The 24,046-nt window shown below is 55.3% G+C and overlaps 1 protein-coding gene across 1 annotated transcript in view; it reads left to right on the top strand.

The window, feature by feature from the left end:
• The window catches only part of LOC140193707 (serine/threonine-protein kinase D3-like), a 47,490-nt gene that overhangs the window by 20,461 nt on the left and 2,983 nt on the right, over window positions 1-24,046 (top strand). The window contains 16 exon segments of the mRNA XM_072250873.1: window positions 2,004-2,135; window positions 2,789-2,859; window positions 3,538-3,730; window positions 4,146-4,229; window positions 5,754-5,916; window positions 8,734-8,857; window positions 9,724-9,801; window positions 10,352-10,471; window positions 10,473-10,581; window positions 10,708-10,766; window positions 11,232-11,304; window positions 11,569-11,675; window positions 15,905-16,066; window positions 17,947-18,045; window positions 18,714-18,981; window positions 21,260-21,345. Of these exon segments, the coding sequence (XP_072106974.1) occupies window positions 2,004-2,135; window positions 2,789-2,859; window positions 3,538-3,730; window positions 4,146-4,229; window positions 5,754-5,916; window positions 8,734-8,857; window positions 9,724-9,801; window positions 10,352-10,471; window positions 10,473-10,581; window positions 10,708-10,766; window positions 11,232-11,304; window positions 11,569-11,675; window positions 15,905-16,066; window positions 17,947-18,045; window positions 18,714-18,981; window positions 21,260-21,345 (1,928 nt within the window).

Genomic DNA, 24,046 nt, shown 5'->3' with positions numbered 1-24,046 from the left:
CACAGCCCTTGCGTTTCTTTGTCATTTCCTTGTTTCATCTGGTCTGCATCAGTTAACTGAAACTCTGAAGTTGGCTCTTTCTTGACGTCTCTGCGATTTCTTCTTAACACTGTTCCTTATTCTGTTTGGACCATGTATGAACTGCGTTGTACTTCTTCAAGTGCCTTCCACTTCCACTTGTAATGAACTATGAATCTTCTTTTCTTCATCTAATTCATTCATTAACTGTGTAATCTCTTCTTTATGCTGAGACTTCATCATTCCAATACTCTTCTCAATTCCTTCACTTGTGCTTTCACTTCTTCAATTGGACCCTGATCCTTGTCACTCTTTGGCTTCAGATCAGTAGCGTACTCTTCCGGCAAGTTTGGTTTTGGTGACAAAGCTTTGTCAGGCGCTGGTAACAAAGGGATTGGCCTGGGATCTTTTGTTATGACTTCTTTCACTTTTGCCGCATTGGAATCAAATTCTGTTCTCTCTTGCTCTTTCACCTTTCCGTGTCTCTATCCAGGACTAAGACTCTTTTCACCAAATTCAGTCTCTCACAGGCAGATAAACCCAGAATTGACTGTACATTTTTTGGCACCACCACAAGTGAAAGCTTGTTCACAATATTGCCACACATGTTCCTTTCACTGGAATGTCTGCACCTGAACACCCAGTCACTTCTATATTTGTCTGATGTAACTTTGGTCTTGGCTTTAATGCATCAAACTCAGATTCGGCAAGAACATTTACTTGGGCTCCAGTATCCAGTTTAAACAGAATATTGTTTTGGTTCACTTGCAATGGAATAGTCCAATCATTCTTACTTTGCTTGTTTTCACAAAACACATCTATATAAAACTCCTCACGTTCATTTTCAAGCATTGCATTTACTTGTTTTATTTTCTTTCTATTTCTGCAACAGCGTGAAAAATGATTACTCTTACCGCAGTCATTGCCCATTTTCCGATATGCTGGACTCTCTTTTGGTCAGTGTTGCCACCCACAGCAATCATAAAGTTTTCTTCTTTCAGATGATGTTTTGTCTCTGTCGGTTTCATCGCCGCTTCATTATTTTTTCTAATATGTTCGCACTTCACAGCGTCTTCGCAGCTCTCAATGAAAAGCTCTTTTGCCTGCGACATCACAGTTTCCGAAGCGTTGAACTGCCTCAAAGCTTCTCCCAGGTCGATGTCTTGTTCTCTTCACAGTCTTTCTCTCAGACCGTTATCCAAAATGCCACAAACAATTCCGTCTTTAATGAGAGAGTCTGTGAGCTCTGCAAACTCACAAGTTTTACTGTGGTGTCTCAACTCCATAACAAATTGATCAATCATTTGACCAGGTCTCTGCCGACATTTGAAAAATTTATACCGTTGATACGTCACATTGCGCTTCGGTATACAAAATGCGTCAAATTTGCCCATTATCGCTTTTAGGTTCAAATTATCTCAGTTTTCAAAAGTAAAATGGTTATATACCTCAACTGCGTCGTCACCCATTATGTGGAGTAGAATTGCAGATTTCTTTTTTTCCGTTTTATTATCTGCTCCGATCGCCGATAAATAAATTTCAAAACGCTGTTTAAATCTTTTCCAGTTTTCAGCTACGTTTCCAGTCAGCTGAAGCGTCGATGGGGGTTGCAAAACTTCCATTTTTAAAGCTGTCAGCAAACAGCGAAAAAGTTTGCGCTCTTTTTTCTTCGATTATCTTCGCTTCTCCCGTGTCAGCGAAACGTATTATTCTTCCAGACCGACTTCTGACACCATGTTGTGTTCCTTATACGTACCGTGGGTTTCTAATAACAAGAAATAGTCTGGAAGAATAGAACTAGAACTTTTATTTACAGCAACGTTGAAGAGAAGTTTGGACAGGTACATGGATGGTAGTGGTATGGAGGGCTATGGTCCCGGTATAGATCCATAGGACAAGGCCAGATGGTAGTTAGGTGCGGGCTAGATGGGATGAAGGGCCTGATTCTGTGCTGTCGTGCTCTCTGACTTCTCTTCTTCTCACAGGCTCAGCTCTGAAAGGGGGCAGCAACATCTTCCCCCACGTGCTTCGCGTCCACTCCTACAGGGCGCCGGCGTTCTGTTACCACTGCGGGGAGATGCTGTGGGGCCTGGTGAGACAGGGTCTGAGGTGCGAAGGTAGGTCGGACCCTCGGACGTGGGGGAGGGGGGGAGGGTTGCGGACCTTTTCCAAAGGCCGTGGGCCCCTGCTTTCTGATCTCCCCGACCCAGGTTCGATCCTCACCGCCGGGAGCCGGTGGGAGCATGCCGGGGGTGGGGGGGCCTCTAGAACAGAGAGCGCCCTCCACAACCAGCGAGGGGGCTCCCAGTCCGAAACCCCGAGAGCATCCCCACCATCCCCACCTGCTCCAGCTCAGTCACCCAAGCCAACGTCCCACCGTCAAACAACCCCTGACAACCATCACTCTCCCCCTCCCTTCACTCAGCTCATCCCTCAAACCCTCCACCTCCCCCCCAATCCCATCGAACCTGCCGCCCGTCCCTTTCGGCACACACACTGCCCTCAACCTCACCCCTCTGCCCGTCCTTGTCCCTCCTTCCGCCCGTCCCAACACCCTCCCTCCGCTTCCCCTTCCCCTCCCCCCACCGCACCAGCGCCTCGAGTTGTTCCCCTCCCCAGCACCTGAAGCCCTCGGCTCCCCACTCCCCTCCCCTCCCATTCCAACTGCGTCCGATCGCCCCCCAACTCCCTCCCACCTCCCTCTGCAAGGTTTGCCCCTACTGCACCCCCGTGGGCCGTAACCCGTCCTCTCCGCTCCGTGTCTCCGCAGGCTGCGGGCTGGATTTCCACAAGCGTTGTGCCTTCAAGATCCCCAACAACTGCACGCGGAGCCTGCAGGAGGTAGGTCCGAGCGAGGGAGGCCACGCACCCCGGCGGCAGCCACCACCGGGCCACAGGGGCGCCCGTCACACCGGGGGTGGGTCCCCTGCCACGGGCACACTCACACACACGTTCGTACTTTCTCCCGCTCTCTCCCCACCCCCCTGTGCTCTAAACACAAAATAATCTGCAGATGCTGGGGTCAAAGCAACACGCACAACATGCTGGAGGAACTCAGCAGGTCGGGCAGCATCCATGGAAACGATCGGTCGACGTTTGTGAGTGTTGCTTTGACCCTCCATGCCCTTCCTCTCGCTCCACCTCCAACCCTCTGTTGCCTCCTCCCCCTCGCCTCTCGCCTCCTCCCTTCCACCCTCTCACCTCCTCCCCTCCCTCACCGCCTCCTTCCCTCCTCCCCTCCCCTCTCGCTTCCTTCCCTCCTCCCTCTTCGCCTCTCACCTCCTGCCTTCCTCCCCCTCACCTCTCACCTCCTCCCCTCCTCCCTCTTTGCCTCTCGCCTCCTCTCCTCCTCCCCCTCACCTCTTCCCCTCCTCCTAACGCCTCTTTCCCTCCTCCCTCTTCTCTTCTTGCCTCCTCTTGCCTCCCTTTCACCTCCCGTCCCCCTCCTCCTCACCGTCCCTCACCGCCTCACCGCCCCTCTCCCCCGGGTGCTGTCTGACCTCTCTTGTTTCCCCTCAGGCCGCCCGCGGCGGGACAGGCGGGGCTCGCAGGCCGCCGGCGGGGGGCCGCCCCCCCTGGGTGGAGCGCCGGGAGGGGCAGGGGGTGCAGGTGCCCCACACCTTCCACATCCACACGTACACGCGGCCCACCGTCTGCCAGCAGTGCCGGCTGCTCCTGCGGGGCCTCTTCCGACAGGGCCTGCAGTGCCGCGGTGAGCGCGGGGCGGGGGGGTGGGGAGGGTGGGGCGGGGGGGTGGGGAGGGTGGGGCGGGGGGGTGGGGAGGGCGGGGCGGGGGGAGGTTGGGGGAGAGGCAGCAGGGCGGACGTGGGTGGCGGGTGGGAAGCGGGCGAGGGAGGGAGGGAGGTGTGGGAAGGAAGGCTGAGAGGAGGGGTGGGGAGTGAGTGGAAGGACATGAATTGGGGAGGGGGGAGAGGAATGGAGGTGGAGGAGGGGGGAGTAAGTGGAAGTCCTGAGGGCTGGGTAGGTTAAGGGAGACTGAACCATCTGCGGGGGTCAAGGGTCAGGCTGTGAGGCCTCAGGTAAACCTGGAACAGGCCAAGGGTGGGGCCTGGCCTGTCTGAGTCTGACTCGTCCCATCTCCAACTCTCCCTCTTTTTCTCTCTCAGACTGCAAGTTCAACTGTCACAAACGCTGTGTTGCCCTGGTTTCCAATGACTGCTCGGGGGAGACCGCCCTGATCAACGGAGAGGGTAAATGTGGGGTGGTGGTCGTGGGGTGAGATGGTGTGTGATATCCTGGGGTCTCACAGCCGAGGCACAGGCCGGTGTGGAAATGTGCAGGGCCGGGGTGTGCAGGATCAAGTCACAGACTGAAGGGATGAAGGGAGCGCCCCGCTTGTGTGAGGGAGCACCCCACTCGTGTGAGGGAGCACCCGACCCACCCCCACCTACTCGAGGGAGCTCCTCATCTGAGTGAGGGATCACCCTATGTAATGAGAGGGGGGCAGCTGAAGGAGATATAGGTAGGTTTAGCGAGTGGGCAAGGGTCTGGCAGATGGAGTACATTGTTGGTAAATATAGGTCATCCACTTCGGAAGGGAAAAAGAAAGAGCAGATTAGAGCTTTACTCTTTGGAGAGAAGGAGGATGAGAGGAGACATGATAGAGGTGCACAAGATAATAAGAGGAATAGATAGAGTGGATAGCCAGCGCCTCTTCCCCAGAGCACCACTGCTTAATACAAGAGGACATGGCTTTAAGGTAAGGGGTGGGAAGTTCAAGGGGGATATTAGAGGAAGGTTTTTTTTACTCAGAGAGTGGTTGGTGCGTGGAATGCACTGCCTGAGTCAGTGGTGGAGGCAGGTACACTAGTGAAATTTAAGAGACGACTAGACAGGTATATGGAGGAATTTAAGGTGGGGGCTTATATGGGAGGCAGGGTTTGAGGGTCGGCACAACATTGTGGGCCGAAGGGCCTGTACTGTGCTGTACTATTCTACGTTCTATGTTCTATTATTGAAATGGTAAAAGATTGCAGAGGGACTTGGGAGTGTTTGTGCATGAATCACTAAAGGTTGGTTTGCAGGTGCAGCAGGCTATCAAGAAGGCAAATGGGACTCTGGCTGTTGCGAGAGGGATTGAATATAAGAGCAGGGAGGTTATGCTGCAACTATACAGGGTACTGGTGAGGCCGCATCTGGAGTACTGTGTGCAATTCTGGTCCTGAGGAAGGATCTACTGGCTTTGGAGATGGTGCAGAGGAGGTTCACCAGGTTGATTCCAGAGATGAGGAGGTTAGACTGAGCAGAGATTGAGTTGCCTGGGACTATGCTCACTGGAATTCAGAAGAATGAGAGGAGATCTTACAGAAACATATAAAATTATGAAAGGGATAGATAAGATAGAGGCAGGAAAATTGTTTCCACTGGTAGGTGAGACTAGAACTAGGAAACATAGCCTCAAGATTCGGGAGAGCAGACTTAAGACAAAGATGAGGAGGAACTGCTTTTCCCAGAGAGTGGTGAATCTGTGGAATTCTCTGCCCAATGAAGCAGTGGAGGCTACCTCAGTAAATATATTTAAGACAAGGTTGGATAGATTTTTGCATAGTAGGGGAATTAAGGGTTATGGGGAAAAGGCAGGTAGGTGGAGATGAGTCCATGGACTGATCAGCCATGATCTTATTGAATGGCGGGGCAGGCTCGACGGGCCAGATGGCTGATTCCTGCTCCTATTTCTCATGTTCTTATGTTCCTCCACCTCCGTGCCTTCCCAGAGGGTCAGAATCCCGAGGCGGGGGATCCATCGGGAGAGGCAGAGGAGGAGGTCCAGGATTCTGACTCTCAGACTCCGGAGGTGCTGGAGAACACTCCGGACATCACTGCGGAGCCGGGCTCCCCGACGGACACCAGCCCGGACGATCACTCGGGACCCCTCAGGTAGGTCTCCCAGGGGATCACCCCCTTTCCCCATTTCCTCCCGGATCAGCAGGTTATCCGCGCCAGCCAGTGAGGCCGTGGCCGCTCAGGGGAGCAGAGCGCAGCCATCATTTTGGGTACAGCAAGATCCCACTTGCCCCTCCCGCGGGTAGGGCACCTCTTCGCGCAGGTGAGGCGCTCCCCCAGGGCAGGTGGGGGTCCCACACCCTCTGAAGGCCAGGTGCTTCCTCAACTGCCCTTCCCATTAAATAGGGTGATCCCTCACTCAGGTGGGGTGCTCCCTCGTTCAGGTGGGGTGATCCCTCGCTCAGGTGGGTGATCCCTCACTCAGGCAGGGCGCTCCTTCGCACCCCCCCCCACCCTTTCACAATGATACGTCTGCTGGAGGAATGAACTGACCCTTCTGTGACTAAGCAGGCAAGGGCTGACGCACTCGCGCCCTCGGTGGCCAAGAACCGCTGTGACGCCCCCCCCCCCCCATAAACGTCCACCTTCTCCTCAAATGCTTCGTCAGATACGCCAAGTAACAAGTTTTCCGTGTGGAACCGGGGCCGCTGAGGGTAAGCGGGGGGAGCTCGGGAGCTATCGGTTGGGAGCCCGTGGACTACGTCCCGGAAAGTGCCCTGGCTAACGTCGGAAGCTGGCTTTTAATTGACACTCCGTTTTGCTTTTTGCCAGCCTCCTGTAGCTTGTCACTTCAGTACGTTGAGGCAGAACGCAGAAAGAATCAGAATCGGGTTTTATATCACCAGCGTGTGTCGTGAAATTTGTTAACTTTGCGGCAACAGTACAATGCAATACATGATAATATAGAGAAAAAATGTAAATTATATATAGAATGGTTAAATAGTGCAAAACCAGAAATTTCTTTTTCAAAAAAGTAGAGAGGTACTGTTCATGGGTTCAATGTCCATTCAGAAATCGGATGGCAGAGGGGAAGAAGCTGTTCCTGAATCATTGACGGTGTGCCTTCAGGCTCCTGTACCTCCCCCCTGATGGTAGCAATGAGAAGAGGGCACGTCCTGGGTGATGGGGGTCCTTAATGATGGACGCTGCCTTTCTGAAGCATCGCTCCGTGAAGATGTCCTGCATACTACGGAGGCTGGTGCCCGTGATGGAGCTGACTGAGTTTACAACTCTCTGCAGCTTATTTCGATCCTGTGCAGTAGCCCCCTCCCCCCCCCCACCGTAGCAGACGGTGATGCGGCCAGTCAGAATGCTCTCAATGGTACATCTGTAAAAATTAATCGAGTTTTTCAAATGACAAGCCAAATCTCAAGCTCCTGATGAAATGTAGCCACTGTCTCTGTTGCTGCATCGATATGCTGGGCCCAGGTTAGATGCTCAGAGATATTGACACCCCGGAACTTGAAACTGCTCACTCTCTCCACTTCTGATCCCTCCGTGACAATAGACAGTAGGTGCAGGAGTAGGCCATTCGGCCCTTTGAGCCAGCACCGCCATTCACTGTGATCATGGCTGATCATCCAAAATCAGTACCCCGTTCCCGCCTTCTCCCCGTATCCCTTCACTCTGCTATCATTAAGAGCTTTATCTAACTCTTCCTTGAAAGCAACCAGAGAATTGGCCTCCACTGCCTTCTGAGGCAGAGCATTCCACAGATCCACAACTCTCTGGGTGAAAAAGTTTTTTCCTCAACTCCGTTCTAAATGGTCTACCCCTTATTCGTAAACTGTGGCCTCTGGTTCTGGACTCCCCCAACATCGGGGACATGTTTCCTGCCTCTAGCGTGTCCAATCCCTTAATAATCTTACATGTTTCAATCAGATCCCCTCTCATCCTTCTAAATTCCAATGTATACAAGCTCAGCCCCTCCAACCTTTCAACATATGACAGTCCCGCCATCCTAATAATTAACCTCGTGAACCTACGCTGCACCCCCTCAATAGCATGAATATCCTTCCTCAAATTTGGAGACCAAGATTGCACACAATACTCCAGGTGTGGTCTCACCAGGGCCCTGTACAACTGCAGAAGGACCTCTTTGCTCCGATACTCAACTCCCCTTGTTATGAAGGCCAGCATGCCATTAGCTTTCTTCACTGCCTGCTGTACCTGCATACTTACTTTTAGTGACTGATGAACAAGGACACCCAGATCTCATTGTACTTCCCCTTTTCCTAACTTGACACCATTCAGATACTAATCTATGATTACTATAATAGCATGAGGACTGGTGTGTGTGTGTTCCCTCATCTTGCCCTTTCTGAAGTCCACAATCAGCTCTTTGGTCTTACTGACATTGAGTGCAAGGTTGTTGTTACGACACCACTCAACAAGTTGGTACATCTCGCTCCTGTGCGCCCCCTCGTCACAATCTGAGATTCTGCCAACGGTGGTTGTATCATCGGCAAATTTGTGGTTGGCTTTTCAGCTGTGCCTGGCCACACAGTCATGTTATAATTACGGAGAAATTGCAGTACCGAGGTGACTGTGATGTCAGGAGTACAAGAGGTCTGTTGAAGAGTCTGATGACAGCAGGGTAGAAGATGACCTTGAACTTAGTGATTCCAGCTTTTCCATCTCCCACAATGGGCAAGGAGTCAACGTTCCTCATAAAACCTACTACCGGATCACCTCACTGAACCTGTAGCCCCGTTCCTTTCGCCTGAGTCGTTGAGGTTTCCGCAATGTCGGATCACAGATCGAGCGCTGGTTTCTTGTCGTTGACGATCAACTTTCAGTTTCTGGTCCTGGGGTGGGGAGGGCTGATATGGAATGCCAGGGCTTCCAAGCTCAGGATGTCACCCGTCGTTCTCTCTCTCCCTCTGTCTCCCCCCGCTCCCTGCCGCACAGCCCGACGTTCTCCAACAACATCCCGCTGATGCGCTTGGTGCAGTCGGTCAGGCACACCAAGCGGACGGGCAGCACCGTGCTGAAGGAGGGCTGGCTGACGCACTACAGCCAGACGGATTCGCTGGTGAGTATGCGGGATTGGGCCCTCGGACTGTCCGGTCTGCACCGAACACGGGCGAAACCCCTTCTGCCTGCACGTGATCTGTCACCATCCAAAACCCTGGAGAAAAGATTCTGTACAGAGTCACTGTTTATTCAGGGTGAGGGTCACTCACTGTGTAACTGTATAGAGTCACTGTTTATTCAGGGTGAGGGTCACTGTGTAACTGTACAGAGTCACTGTTTATTCAGGATGAGGGTCACTCACTGTGTAACTGTAGAGATTCACTGTTTATTCAGGGTGAGGGTCACTGTGTAACTGTACAGAGTCACTGTTTATTCAGGATGAGGGTCACTCACTGTGTAACTGTAGAGATTCACTGTTTATTCAGGGTGAGGGTCACTGTGTAACTTTACAGAGTCACTGTTTATTCAGGGTGAGGGTCACTCACTGTGTAACTGTAGAGATTCACTGTTTATTCAGGGTGAGGGTCACTGTGTAACTGTACAGAGTCACTGTTTATTCAGGGTGAGGGTCACTCACTGTGTAACTGTACAGAGTCACTGTTTATTCAGGGTGAGGGTCACTGTGTAACTGTACAGAGTCACTGTTTATTCAGGGTGAGGGTCACTCACTGTGTAACTGTACAGAGTCACTGTTTATTCAGTGTAAGTGTCACTGTGTAACTGTACAGAGTCACTGTTTATTCAGGGTGAGGGTCACTGTGTAACTGTACAGAGTCACTGTTTATTCAGGGTGAGGGTCACTGTGTAACTGTACAGAGTCGCTGTCTGTACTGTCTGACTGTTTCTCCCTGTCGGGATGGGGTTGTCGGCTGTTTTGCCGTCTGTTTCGGTCGGTCACTGACTCGTTCCGCCTGTTCCCGGCAGAGGAAGCGACACTACTGGCGGCTGGACACGAAGTACATCACACTGTTCCAGAACGACACCGACACCAAGTTCTACAAGGTGAGTGCGTGGCGCCGAGGGAGTCAGGAGCCGGGAGCTACAGATGGGGACGTGGGGGGTGGGTGCCACTACTGTACTCCATCCACAGCGGGACACGAGCCTGGCGCTCTCACGCTGCCCCGATTACACGCGGATCGTCTCAGACACACGCCACATGCACTCACTGAATCACAGACACACACTCACCCACACGAGGACCATGAAACACTTGCGCGCCCCTCGTGTTTTCACGCGCCCGCACCCACCTGCTGGGGCTCACCGACACGTCCTGCCCGGCTCGCCCCCAGTCTGACGCAGCGGAACCCCAGGGTGGCGGAGTCGTCAACTCTGAGTGAGTGGTTAGGGGCAGTGGAGTGTGAGGGGGGTTAGGGAGGGACGTTTGTAAGGGAGGGAGAGTGAGGGAAGAGGGTGGTGGATGGGAGGGCGCGGGACTGAGTGCGGTAGGGAGGAGGGAATGGCGGGGACAGGAGGAGGATGGGTGGGGGGAGGTATTTCGGAAGCTGATAACCACCACTACCCCGTGACTCTCTCCTCTGCCCCCACCCCACAGCGATTCCCACTCTCGGACGTCCAGCTGATCCGCTCGGGCCCGGACCCTCAGCATGAGTTCGAACTGGTCACCCGCAGCACCACGCTCTACGTGGGGCGGAGCGCCCCCACCAACACTCTGCGCCCCCCCGGGGCTGCACCCCTCCTCGGCGCTCAGCCAGGACTGGGAACGGGCAATCCGGCAGGCTCTGCGGCCCGTCACCTCGCACCCCGGGCCAGAGGCGGACACAGGTCAGTGAGGGGTCGGCGGGAGGAGGAGGGAGCGGTGGGAGGAGGAGGGAGTGGTGGTGGTGGGGGTAAGGGCGATGTGATTAGATCTGTCGACCCGGGTACGACTGAAGGCTCCTCTCTTGACAGACACAGGACAGCAGACCCAGGAGAGCACGGTACAGTCCGGGGCCAATTCCAGCAGCGAGGTGGGTCACTGAGAATGCATCAGCCCTCGCTCACCCCTCACGCCTCTTCCCCACTACCCCTCCACCCTCTTCCCCCACTCCCCTTCCCTCACTCCTTCAACCCTCGGTCTCCACAGCTCTCAACGCTCCCAACCCATCTCCCATCCTCCTACCTTCACTAATCCCTACCCCTCCCTCCATCTGGGTTCTCCCTCCCTCCCAGTCCCCTCTCCTTCCCGTGTCCCCTCCCTCCCGCATCCCCTCCCTCCCGCGTCCCCTCCCTCCCAGTCCCTTCTCCCTCCTGTGTCCCCTCCCTCTCAGTCCCTTCTGCCTCCCGTGTCCCCTCCCTCCCAGACCCTTCTCCCTCCCGCGTCCCCTCCCTCCCCTCACTCCGTTCTCTCCTCGGTCACTCACTTCTCACCCTCCCCCTCCCACCGCGTGCCCCCCCCCATCCCTGCCTCTGACGCTCTCCCTCCTTCCCCGCAGGATATCGGCGCCGTTTACCAGATATTCCCGGACGAGGTGCTGGGATCGGGCCAGTTTGGAATCGTTTTCGGAGGTGAGATTCAGGCGTGGCGCCGGTGGAGTGGGGAGGGAGGGTCTGCACGGGATCTCCCTCCGTCCTCACCCCCTACCACCCGCCCCACGCACCCTCGGACACTCTCTCTCACGCTTCACGCCGCGGGAGGGGGCGGAGAGCGGTAAGCGCCGTGTGAGAGTGATCGGCGTCGGGTCGAAGTGGGTCCTGGGGGAGAACAAGTTTACTCCGTCGCTCCCCACACTGCCTGACTCCTCCCGCCATCTCTCCTTCCCCTCCTCCCAGGGAAACACAGGAAGTCAGGCCGGGACGTGGCGATTAAAGTCATCGACAAACAGCGCTTCCCCACCCAGAGGGAGAGCCAGCTTCGCAACGAGGTGACCATCCTGCAGGTGAGGGTCCCGGGGGGCACTAGGATGGGGTGATGCGGGTGGCGGAGGAGAGCCGAAGGGTGTGGGCGTAGGGGTCGGGGTGGTGGTTGGAGAATCTGTGGGACGGGGTGGGTGAGCGGGAACAGGTCGCAGGTGGGTGGGGTGGGGAGTACCTGAGTAGAATGCCGCAGCCCACCCAATTCTGCCATCCTGGGCCGGACTCCATCACAATATCCCTCCCTCCCTGGTTCTCTGGTGGGGGGGGGGAATAGGATCCCTTCCCAATTCCGCCCCCCCACCCCCCCGGACAAGTTACAACCGCACTCTTTCAGCTCTCTGTTTCTCTAGGGGGTGGGGGGGGGGAATAAAGAGAATAACAGGGATGGGGGGGGGACTCGGTTTACTCCCCCCTGCGTAGCTGCTGCCTGACCTGCTGAGTTCCTTGAGCATGTTGTCTTACTCTGGATTTCCAGCATCTGCAGACGGGGAGAAGTCAGAGTAAGAAGTTGGGGGGGGGGGGTGGAGGAAGATGTACAAGGCGGTAGGTGACAGGTGGAACCAGGAGAGGGAGAGGGGGTGGGGGTTGAAGTAAAGAGCTGGGAAACTGGTGAAAGAGATGAAGGGCTGGAGAAGAGGGAATCTGATAGGAGAGGGTAGAGGACCATGGAAGGGGGGAGGAGCTCCAGAGGAAGGTGATGGGCAGGTAAGGAGATAAGGGGAGAGAGGGACACAAGAATGGGGAATGGTGAGTGGGGGGAGGCAATTACCGGAAGTTAGAGAAGTCGATGTTCATGCCATCAGGTTGGAGGCTACCCAGAAGGAATACAAGGTGTTGCTCCTCCAGCCTGAGTATGGCCTCATCGTGTCGGTGGAGGAGTCTGTGGACTGACATCCTGGAATGGGAATGGGAAGTAGCGTTGAAATGGGTGGCCACCGGGATATCCCGGTTTTTCTGGTGGACGGAGCGAAGGTGCCCGGCGAAGGGGTCTCCCAATCTGCGGCGGGTCTCGCCCATATGGGAAGTGGAATTGAAGTCGGTGGCCACCAGGAAATCACGCTTGATCTTCAATTAATTGAACATAAGTTATACATAATTTTTACTAAAAGAAAAGGTCAACTAGAACAATAAGAAAAAAAACAAAGTGCTGATAAACTGTAGTGATTAGGGTTGTGTCGGTTGGTTCAAGAACCAGATGGTAGAAGGGAAGTACCTGCTTCCTGAATCTGGTGGTGTGGGACTTCAGGTTTCTATACCTCCTGCCCAATGTTCCCTCTTTTTTTTTTGTCTTGCAGCTGTGCAGACCAGCCATTGCCCCCCGCAGAAATACCTTTATACATACTTATTTTACACAGCCTGAAAACTACGCGGCGCTTTAACATTATATAAAAGAAAATTCCGGCTGCGTGGCAACAAAGGCTATGTGCGTGGGGGCATTGTAGTTACTGTGCGGCCGCGCAGTTGGGGGGAATGGTGCTCCTGCTCAATGGGAGCTGCAATGGGCCGAATAGTGGGGACCTTTGATGGTGGATGATGCCTTCCTGAGGCAGTGCCTCCTGTAGTTATCACTGATGGTGGGAAGGGGTGTGCCCGTAATGTATTCGAGTCCATAGCTCGCTGCAGCTTCTTACATTCCTGTACGTTCAAATTGCTGCGCCAGACAGCGATGCAACCAGTCAGGATATTTTCAACAGGACATCTATAGAAGTGTGTTGGTTTTCCGTGACAACACGTGTGGGAGAGGCTAGGGAGTGGTAGTAGATGGTTGCCTCTCTGACTGGAGGGCTGTGACTCGTGGAGGAGCTGCGGGGATCGGTGCTGGGTCCGCTGTTGCTGGTCATCAAAACAATGATCTGAGTGGTAATGTGGTTAACTGGGTAAGCAAACTTGCGAATGACACCAAGACTGCGGGTGTAGTAGGCAACTAGAGCTTCCAGCGGGATCTGGACCAGCTGGAAAAAGTGGGCTGACAAATGGTATGATCTTTTGCCTCTCTCTTGGCTAGACGGTTGGTGGAAAGATGCTGCCCCACCCACTCACGCTGAATAACTTAGTGATATTATGGCCTGTTTAGACCTCGAAAAGATTAATTATTCACTTCTCAATTCGGACATAAAGTTTCATACGGTGTGGGGACCTTTTCTTGAATATTTTCCCAATTCTTCTTTAGGGTAAGTTTAACCTTTTTTTTGTATGCTACAATCCCTTACTTCCAGCTTTTTTTTTGGGTAAGTTTTTGTTGTGAATTACATTATACTTTTGGTAGTCGACATTATAGACAATAGACAATAGGTGTAAGAGTAGGCCATTCGGCCCTTCGAGCCAGCACCGCCATTCACTGTGATCATGGCTAATCATTCACTATCAGTATCCAGTTCCTGCCCTTATCAAAGGGTATGACTTCAGGATTGAAGGGCGCCCTTTCAGAACAGAAATGTGAAGAAATTTTTTTAGTCAGAGGGTGGTGAATCTATGGAATTTGTTGCCACGGGCAGCAGTGGAGGCCAAGTCATTGGGTGTATTTAAGGCAGAGATTGATAGGTATCTGAGTAGCCAGGGCATCAAAGGTTATAGTGAGAAGGCGGGGCAGTGGGACTAAATGGGAGAATGGATCAGTTTATGATAAAATGGCGGAACAGACTCGATGGGCCGAATGGCCTACTTCTGCACCTTTGTCTTATGGTCTTATCCCCATAACCTTTGATTCCGCTATCTTTAAGAGCTCTATCCATCTCTTTTTTTGAAAGTATCCAGAGACTTGGCCTCCACACCCTTCTGGGGCAGACCATTCCATATATCCACCACTCTCTGGGTGAATTATACTATTTTTTTTCTATATCTATTTACAGTTCTCTGGGGCTGAATGCTCAGAATGATTTTTTTTTCTTTTATATGCAAAATGGTTGGCCTGGGGTTTTTTTCCAGTGGGAGGTTGGGGTGGATACTAATTTTACATAGTTCTCTTTCGGGTGCTTTTTTTTCTTAATTGTTATGAATTACATATTGGATTTGTTTGTTTCGCACCGTATAAATCTCCATTTTGTTGTTGGGTTCTCTTTCTGTAGTTTCTTGTAGAAATGCATTAAGTAATTAATTTTAAAAAAATTAAAATAGCAGATGGAATTTAAAGCAGACAATTGTGAGGTTTTGCACTTCGGTTAGACCAACCAGGGCAGGTCTTACACAGTGAACTGTAGGACACTGAGGAGTGTGGTAGAACAAAGGAATACAGGTCCATAATTCATTGAAAGCGGCATCACAGGCAGATAGGGTCGTAAAGAAAGTTTTAGACACCTTGGCCTTCATAAATCAAAGTACTGAGTACAGGAGACGGGATGTTATGTTGAAGTTGTATAAGGTGTTAGTGAGGCCTAATTTGCAGTACTGTGTGCGGTTTTGGTCACCTACCTACAGGAAAGATGTAAATAAGGTTGAAAGAGTACAGAGAAAATTTACGAGGATGTTTAAAAACGCGAACACGAGGAAATCTGCAGATACTGGGTAGCCAGCTGGGCGGCATAGTGGCATCAGCGCCTTACTTTGGAGCGAAGGCTCCCGAGTTTGAATCCAGCCGGCTCCCTTGCACGCTTTCCATCCGTGCTGGGTTGAGCGTCGAGCTAGCAACTGGAATTTATGTGTTACGAGGATGTTGCCGGGTCTGGAGGGCCTGAGCTAAGATTGAATAGGTTAGGACTTTATTCCTTGGAGGTTAGAAGATTGAGGGAAGATTTGATGGAGGTATACACAATTAAGAGTGGTATAGATAGGGTAAATGCCTATATGGCATTTTCCACGGAGGTTAGGTGGGACTACCCGCACAGGTCATGGTTAAGGGTGAAAGGTGAAAAGTTTAAGGGGAGCATGAGGGGAAACCTTCACTCAGAGGGCGGTGAGAGTGTGGAACGAGTTGCCAGCGTAATTGGTGAATTTGAGCTCGATTTCAATGTGTAAGAGAAGTTTGGACAGGTACATGGACGGTAGAGGTATGGAGGGCGATGGTCCCGGTGCAGGTCGATGGGAGGAGCCCAGACTCGATGGGCTGAAGGGCCGCGGCTTCCTTGTGAATGCATCTGTGTGCTGGGCTCAGGGCAGGTCACCCGAAGCGTTTTGTTTTGTCTCTGAATCTAATCTCTTCTAACTTGAAGATCTCGAGGCGTTGGTCTGCTCTCCTGCGGGAAGCTCCCTCACTCCTCCCTCCCTCGCTTCCTCACGCCCTCTCTCTCTCTCCCCCCCCCCCCATCCTCCTCTGCAGAACCTGCAGCACCCTGGGGTGGTTGCGCTCGACGCCGTGTTCGAGGACCCGGAGCGAGTGTTCGTGGTGATGGAGAAGTTGCGCGGAGACATGTTGGAACTGATCCTTTCCAGTGAGAACAGCCGGCTGCCCGAGCGACTCACCAGGTTCCTCACCATCCAGGTACGAGGGTGTCTGCCCGCTCCCCACACCCCACCCCTGCCCCACGCATTTTCCACCTCTCGCATCCTTCCACCGGGCCAGGCACCAAGGCTTCCGTCCCGCGCCTCAGAGAGACAGTCGGTAGTACGGCTGAGCGGGCAGAAAGATGGTGGCTTGGTGCGGGGGTGTGAAGAGAGCGGGAATCGGCGAACGGATGGGTTTAAAGGCAGCGGGAGACGGGGAGTTCCCTACGCGTTTAAGGGAAGCGGGAGACGGGGTCCCGCTGGGTTTAAGGGGAGCGGGAGACGGGGTCCCGCTGGGTTTAAGGGGAGCGGGAGACGGGGTCCCGCTGGGTTTAAGGGGAGCGGGAGACGGGGTCCCGCTGGGTTTAAGGGGAGCTGGAGACGGGGTCCCGCTGGGTTTAAGAGGAGCGGGAGACGGGGTCCCGCTAGGTTTAAGGGGAGCGGGAGACGGGGTCCCGCTGAGTTTAAGAGGAGCGGGAGACGGGGTCCCGCTGGGTTTAAGGGGAGCGGGAGACGGGGTCCCGCTGGGTTTAAGGGGAGCGGGAGACGGGGTCCCGCTGGGTTTAAGGGGAGCGAGAGACGGGGTCCTGCTGGGTTTAAGAGGAGCTGGAGACGGGGTCCCGCTGGGTTTAAGAGGAGCGGGAGACGGGGTCCCGCTGGGTTTAAGAGGAGCGGGAGACGGGGTCCCGCTGGTCTTAAGAGGAGTGGGAAACAGGGTCCCGATGGGTTTGAGAGGAGCTGGGGACGGGGTCCCGCTGGGTTTACGGGGAGCGCAAGAGGGGGTCCCGATGGGTTTGAGAGGAACGGGAGACGGGGTCCCGCTGAGTTTTAAGGGGAACGGAAGACGGGGTCCCACCGTGTTTAGGGGGAGCGGGAGACGGGTGTCCCCGGTGTGTTTGAGGGGAATGGGAATTGTAGTCCAGATGCGAGTGACGGGGGTTGGGGGGGGGCGCGGGGAGCGGGAGACAGAGTCACCGTGGGTTCCACTTTGCCCCGTGTTTCCAGTGACACTCGCCTGGCCTCGCAGATCTGTTCACAGTAGACCCAGCATTGAGGAGGGCAAACGGATTGAAATGACGGGAAGATAAAGCAGATGGGGGGGGGGGATCCTGTGGGGAGTGACTCGCCAAGAGAGGGTACAAGTCAGGGGAGTGAGTGGGACACTCAACACTCACCTGGGTGAGGGACAACTCCAAAAACTCTCAAGGAACCCGGACGGAGCAGCCCAAACGTTCGGCACCCTATCCACTTCCCTCCATCACTGGCGCACATCTAATTACACGCCTGGGCCTCACCGACAGCCGCTCCCGAACTCCCCACCCCTCCCACCCAAGGGTAGCGGGTTTTGGGGGAGGGACACCAGCATTTGCAGCCCCCCCCCCCGGTCCCGCTGCCATCCGGACCTGTAAATCTGTCAAAAATTCCTTCCCCATCACCGAGTCAAAACCCTGGAACCTCCTCGCCCCACTTTCTCCTTTCAAGGCCATTCAGCCCACCAAGTCTATCCCAGCTCACAGAGCGATCCCAAAATGTCCACATTCACTTCGCTGTCACGCGGCGGGAGGGGTTGGGGGGGGGTGGAGATGATTAACCCACTGACCCCTGGTACGTGAGAGGAAACCTGCACGGTCACGGGGAGAACAGAGAAACTCCATTCAGAGAAGCGCAGAGACACGCACAGCGCAGGATCGAACCCACGTGGAGACAACTGGTGGGTGTGAATTCGTGTCCAGATACTAATACAGCTCTGTCTCTCTCCCCTACCCTTCCTTTCCCATCTCCTCCTCTCTTTCTCCTCCCTCCCTCGCCTTCTCTCTCTCACCTACCACCCCTCCCCTCTCTCATCTCCATCAACCCCCGCCCCCACACTCCCGGTAGATATTGGAAGCTCTTCGCTACCTCCACTCCAAGAACATAGTCCACTGCGACCTGAAGCCGGAGAACGTGCTGTTGGCGTCGGACGACTCTTACCCCCAGGTCAGAGGGCGCTGAGGAACCGGCCGGGGCCGGGCAGACGGCGAGGAGGCCACCGCCGCCCCTCGCACCGGCGGAATAGCGCGTGCGCTCACAGGCCCTTCAGCCCATCGAATGGCTGCTGACCGTTAGCTGTCCGCCCTAAAACGCGGGGGTTGGGTTGGGTTGGGTTGGGGTGTGTGTGTGTGGGGGGGGAATCTGGTGGACGTCACCCGCCTGAGTCAGGCGGTGAAGGAAGATCCTCAGGAGTGTGACCCGGAGGGGAGGGACCCATCTCGGAGGCAGTTCAAACTTGGCGGGAATTCCCCCCCCCCCACCACCACCACCAATTTGAAGTTGGCGTCATTGGGGTGCCAGCATTTATTGCACGTACCCACCCGAGACCGGATCACGGAGATCGGGGCTGCCAGAGCAGTGCCCCCCGCCCCTCCCTCCACTCCCCACTCTGATGTTGGGGAATCCCGGCCAATCCGTCGTGATCCCACATTCTATTTGGATCAGATTCCCGGCCGCTTGTCTCCAGGGAATACACGGACGCAGAGAGATCCCGAGATTCCCGGGAAAGGGGAACAGTCAGGAATTGTTCGAGCGGGTGGGGGTTTGGGCGAGGGGTCGGAGGACAAGTGGAGGGAGCCACCTTTGACGGCGCTCTTTGACCCCTGACCCCGCAGGTGAAGCTCTGCGACTTCGGCTTTGCGCGCATCATCGGCGAGCGGTCGTTCCGCCGCTCGGTGGTGGGCACGGCCGCCTACCTGGCCCCCGAGGTGCTGCGGAGCCAGGCCTACAACCGCTCGCTCGACATGTGGGCGGTGGGCGTCGTCATCTACGTCTGTCTGAGCGGCACCTTCCCCTTCAACGAGGATGAGGACATCAACGACCAGATCCAGAACGCCAGCTTCATGTACCCCGCCCGGCCCTGGCAGGACATCTCCCCCGAGGGTAGGTCGGGGAAGGACAGAACACACACGCACCCCCCCCTCTGTCTCCCGTATGCCACCCGTCCCGGGAACAGCCTGGCATTAGGCAACAGCCAAAACCCAGGAGCTCAGCCGTAATGAGCTCCCCCTCTCCCACCCAACCCCCCTCCTCCCCTCCCTTCCCTCCCCCCTCCCATCCCAACCCTCCTTCTTCCCCTCTGCCACCCAACCCCCCTCTTCCTCCCCTCTCCCACCCCAACACCCCTTCCTCTTCCCCTCTCCCACCCCAACCCCCCGTTCCTCCCCCTCCCACCCTAGCCCCCCTCTTCCTCCCCTCTCACCCCAACTTTCCCATCCCAACCCTCCTTCTTCCCCTCTGCCACCCAACCCCCCCTTCCTCCCCTCTCCCACCCCAACACCCCTTCCTCTTCCCCTCTCCCACCCCAACCCCCCGTTCCTCCCCCTCCCACCCTAGCCCCCCTCTTACCCCAACTTTCCCATCCCAACCCTCCTTCTTCCCCTCTGCCACCCAACCCCCCCTTCCTCCCCTCTCCCACCCCAACACCCCTTCCTCTTCCCCTCTCCCACCCCAACCCCCCGTTTCTCCCCCTCCCACCCTAGCCCCCCTCTTCCTCCCCTCTCACCCCAACTTTCCCATCCCAACCCTCCTTCTTCCCCTCTGCCACCCAACCCCCCCTTCCTCCCCTCTCCCACCCCAACACCCCTTCCTCTTCCCCTCTCCCACCCCAACCCCCCGTTCCTCCCCCTCCCACCCTAGCCCCCCTCTTACCCCAACTTTCCCATCCCAACCCTCCTTCTTCCCCTCTGCCACCCAACCCCCCCTTCCTCCCCTCTCCCACCCCAACACCCCTTCCTCTTCCCCTCTCCCACCCCAACCCCCCGTTTCTCCCCCTCCCACCCTAGCCCCCCTCTTCCTCCCCTCTCACCCCAACTTTCCCATCCCAACCCTCCTTCTTCCCCTCTGCCACCCAACCCCCCCTTCCTCCCCTCTCCCACCCCAACACCCCTTCCTCTTCCCCTCTCCCACCCCAACCCCCCGTTCCTCCCCCTCCCACCCTAGCCCCCCCTCTTACCCCAACTTTCCCATCCCAACCCTCCTTCTTCCCCTCTGCCACCCAACCCCCCCCTTCCTCCCCTCTCCCACCCCAACACCCCTTCCTCTTCCCCTCTCCCACCCCCCCCGTTCCTCCCCCTCCCACCCTAGCCCCCCTCTTACCCCAACTTTCCCATCCCAACCCTCCTTCTTCCCCTCTGCCACCCAACCCCCCCTTCCTCCCCTCTCCCATCCCAACACCCCCTTCCTCTTCCCCTCTCCCACCCCGACACCCCTTCCTCTTCCCCTCTCCCACCCCAACCCCCCGTTCCTCCCCCTCTCACCTCCCTCCCCTTCACCCCCTCCCACCCTAGCCCCCCTCTTCCTCACCCTCTCACCCCAACTTCCCCTCTCCCATCCCAACCCTCCTTCTTCCCCTCTCCCACCCCGACACCCCTTCCTCTTCCCCTCTCCCACCCCAACCCCTGTTCCTCCCCCTCCCACCTCCCTCCTCTTCACCCCCCTCCCACCCTAGCCCCACTCTTCCTCCCTCTCTCACCCCAACTTCTGCCCTCCCATCCCAACCCTCCCTCTTCCCCCTACCTCCCCAACACACCCTTCTTCCCCCCTCCCACCTCCCTTCCCTCTTCCCCCTCTCCCACCCCAACTCCCCCTTCCCTCCCCACCTCCAAACCCCCTGCTCCCCCTCTCCCACCCAAACCCCCTCCTCCCCTCCCTTCCCTCCTCCCCCTCTCCCACCCTAGCCGCTCTCTCCCATCCCAACCCTCCCTCTACCCCTCTCCCTCCCCAACACAACCTTCCTCACCCCTCCCACCTCCCTTCCCTCTTCCCCCTTTCCCACCTCCAACTCCCCGTTCCCTCCCCCACCTCCAATCCCCCTGCCTCCCCTTCCCCCTCTTCTCCTACCCCTTCCTGCCCCCTCTGCCCTCCCCTTCTTCCTCCTCCACCGACTCTCCCTCATCTCCCGCCCCACCTCCCTCTCCTCCTCCCACTCCCCACCTCCCTCCCCTACTCCTTCCCCTCCTCACCTCCTTCCCCTCCCCTCCCTCTCTCCCCTTCCCTCCTCTTCTACCTCCTCCTCCTCCTCCCTCCCCCGCTTCCACTGCAGACACTTCCCTCGTCCTGTCGCACAGACAGCAGTGGGTCACCTCGCTGCCGACACCAGCTGAACGTGCACCCATTCCGACAAACCTCTCCTCCCGTCTCTCTCTCTGTCTCTCCGCAGCCATTGACCTGATCAACAGCCTGTTGCAGGTGAAGATTCGCAAACGTTACAGTGTGGACAAGGCCCTCAGCCACCCCTGGCTCCAGGTAACCCCCTCCCCCCTTACCCCCTGCCCTTTCTCCACACCCGTCATTGTAACGCTGGGCTGCCGGGAACGTGGGAGTCAGCTCAAAGACAGGCCCTTCGGTCCGTTGTATCATTACACACCCTTTCACCCACCGACACGTTAGAAATCTAATCTCCATCCAGGTACGGTGAAGTGCGTCATTCTGCGCCGAGGATGTGCTGGAGGCAGCCCGCAAGTGTCCCCACGCTTCCTGCGATGACGTAGCGTGTACTAACCGTAGCCGACACGTCTTTGGAGTGTGGGAGGAACTCTGAGCACCCGGGGGGAAGTTCCTTATAGACGGCGGCGGGAATTGAGCCCGGATCACTGGCTCATGGTAGCGTTACACAGACTGCTGGACGCTTCTTTCGCCAGAGGGTGGTGAGTCTGTGGAATTTGTTGCCATGTGCAGCTGTGGAGGCCGGGTCATTGGGTGTATTGAAGGCAGAGATTGGTATGTCCTTGATTGGACGTGGCATCAAAGGTTACGGGTAGGAGGCCGGGGAGTGGGGTTGAGGAGGAGATGGGAAAAGAAAGGATCGGCCACGATTGAATTGCGGAGCAGACTCGATGGTCCAGACAGCCTCGAGGCTGATTTATACTTGCGCGTCAAATGTAGGCCGTAGCAGCCAACCCTGCGCCGTAGCCTAAAACGCGCACCTCTCCCGAAATGTAACTACGCATCGCGGCGATGCAGACCGCAACAACTGTGATCGGTCCGCTTGGTAGCTTTGCATTTCCTCCTACCCTGCAATAGTTTCCCATTGGGCGACTGAAGGGCAGGGAAGGAACTCTGGCTGCAATGCTTTCCATTAAGCTTTACAGACCTCCAAAATTATGGAGGACCCCGTGCTTGACGCCAGCTTGTAGCTAGGCTTCCACCTGAAGCTAAAACTGGAATACTAGTTGCCAATCTCTGAGTATACTGTGCGTTCACTGATGCGAAATAAATGGTTGGAGATGATGAACCAAATCGTCAAATCTACCTGCCGATATCTGAAAATATTTGACATGCATTTCCTCGTCTATGTCTCTCCGTGGCCGGACAGGCACAGAAAATTCACCCTCCTTCAGTTTCAGTCGGCACTGTTTGAAGTTTGAGTGTTGAGTTTCAACGCAGTGGTATAGAAACCCCACCGCCAACTAGCGTTTTGGCGATGAATTGCAGAGCGACGCAGACACACCAACGCACAAGTATAAATGCTCACAACGGCGTAGCCAACTTGCGTAGGCTACAGAGAAAGCTAGTACACACAAGTATAAATCAGCCTTAATTCTGCTCCCGTGTCTTATGAAGTTACACACTTCACACGACCCCATTCAGCAACGGTCAATTCCCCGGCTACCACCGCCTTGTTTTCCCCATGATGTCTGCCCGCACCCCCTGGCCGTACACTTCCATCCCCCACCAAACTTCAAAGTAAATTTTATTATCAAAGTACATTAAGGCATCAGTTAGTCTTGCGAGACCATGGATCTGCACCTGGAAAGTCTTCACTCTCCAGGGCGCAGGCCTGGGCAAGGTTGTATGGAAGACCAGCAGTTGCCCATGCTGCAAGTCTCCCCCCTCCACGACACCGATGTTGTCCAAAGGAAGGGCATTAGGACCCATACAGCTTGGCACCAGTGTCGTCGCAGAGCAATGTGTGGTTAAGTGCCTTGCTCAAGGACACAACACGCTACCTCGGCTGGGGCTCAAACTAGCGACCTTCAGATCACTAGTCCAATGCCTTAACCACTTGGCCATGTGCCCACATCAAAGTACATATAGGTCACCATATACAACCCTGGGATTCATTTTCTTGCGGGCATACTCAATAAAAGCAATAACCACAACAGAGTGACAGGCTGCACCAACTTGGGCGTTCCACCGGTGTGCAAAAGGCAGCAGACTGGGCAGATGCAAAAAGAAAGAAGTAATAATAATAAATAAGTAAGCAAGAAAAACAAGGATGTAATGTTGAGAACGCAAACACGAGGAAATCTGCAGATGCTGGAAATCCAAGCAACACACATCAAAGTTGCTGGCGGACGCAGCAGGCCAGGCAGCATCTCTAGGAAGAGGTACAGTCGACGATTCGGGCCGAGACCCTTCGTCAGGACTAACTGAAGGAAGAGATAGAGATTTGAAAGTGGGAGCGGGAGGGGGAGATCCGAGATGACAGGAGAAGACAGGAGGGGAAGGGATGGAGACAGGAGCTGGGAAGCTGATTGGCAAAAGGGATATGAGGCTGGAGAAGGGGGAGTATCATCGGACGGGAGGCCTCGGAAGAAAGACAGGGGGAGGGGAGCACCAGAGGAAGATGTTGAGACTCTACAAAGGAGTGGCAAGGCCTCACTTGGAGTGTTGTGAATGGGTTTGGGCCCCTTAGAAATGATGAGCTGAAACTAGACAGGGTTCAAAGGAGGTTCATGAAAATGATTTCAGGATTGAATGGCTTGTCATATGAAGAGCGTTTGATGGCCCTGGGCCTGTATTCACTGGAATTCAGAAGAATGAGGGGTGACCTCATTGAAACCCATTGTCTTCTCTGGGTGAAGAAATTCCTTCTTTTCCAGCCCTTTACCTTTCCACCTGTCTTCTTACTTCGTCCCCACTCCCCCACCCACTGGATTTCACCTATCACCTTCTACCCCGTTCCCTTCCCCCACCTTCTTTTCCAGGCTTCTTCCCCCTTTTC

The sequence above is a fragment of the Mobula birostris genome, unplaced genomic scaffold (assembly GCF_030028105.1).
Source record: "Mobula birostris isolate sMobBir1 unplaced genomic scaffold, sMobBir1.hap1 scaffold_735, whole genome shotgun sequence".
Classification (NCBI taxonomy): domain Eukaryota; kingdom Metazoa; phylum Chordata; class Chondrichthyes; order Myliobatiformes; family Myliobatidae; genus Mobula; species Mobula birostris.
This window is presented reverse-complemented; position numbering and strand designations above follow the sequence as displayed.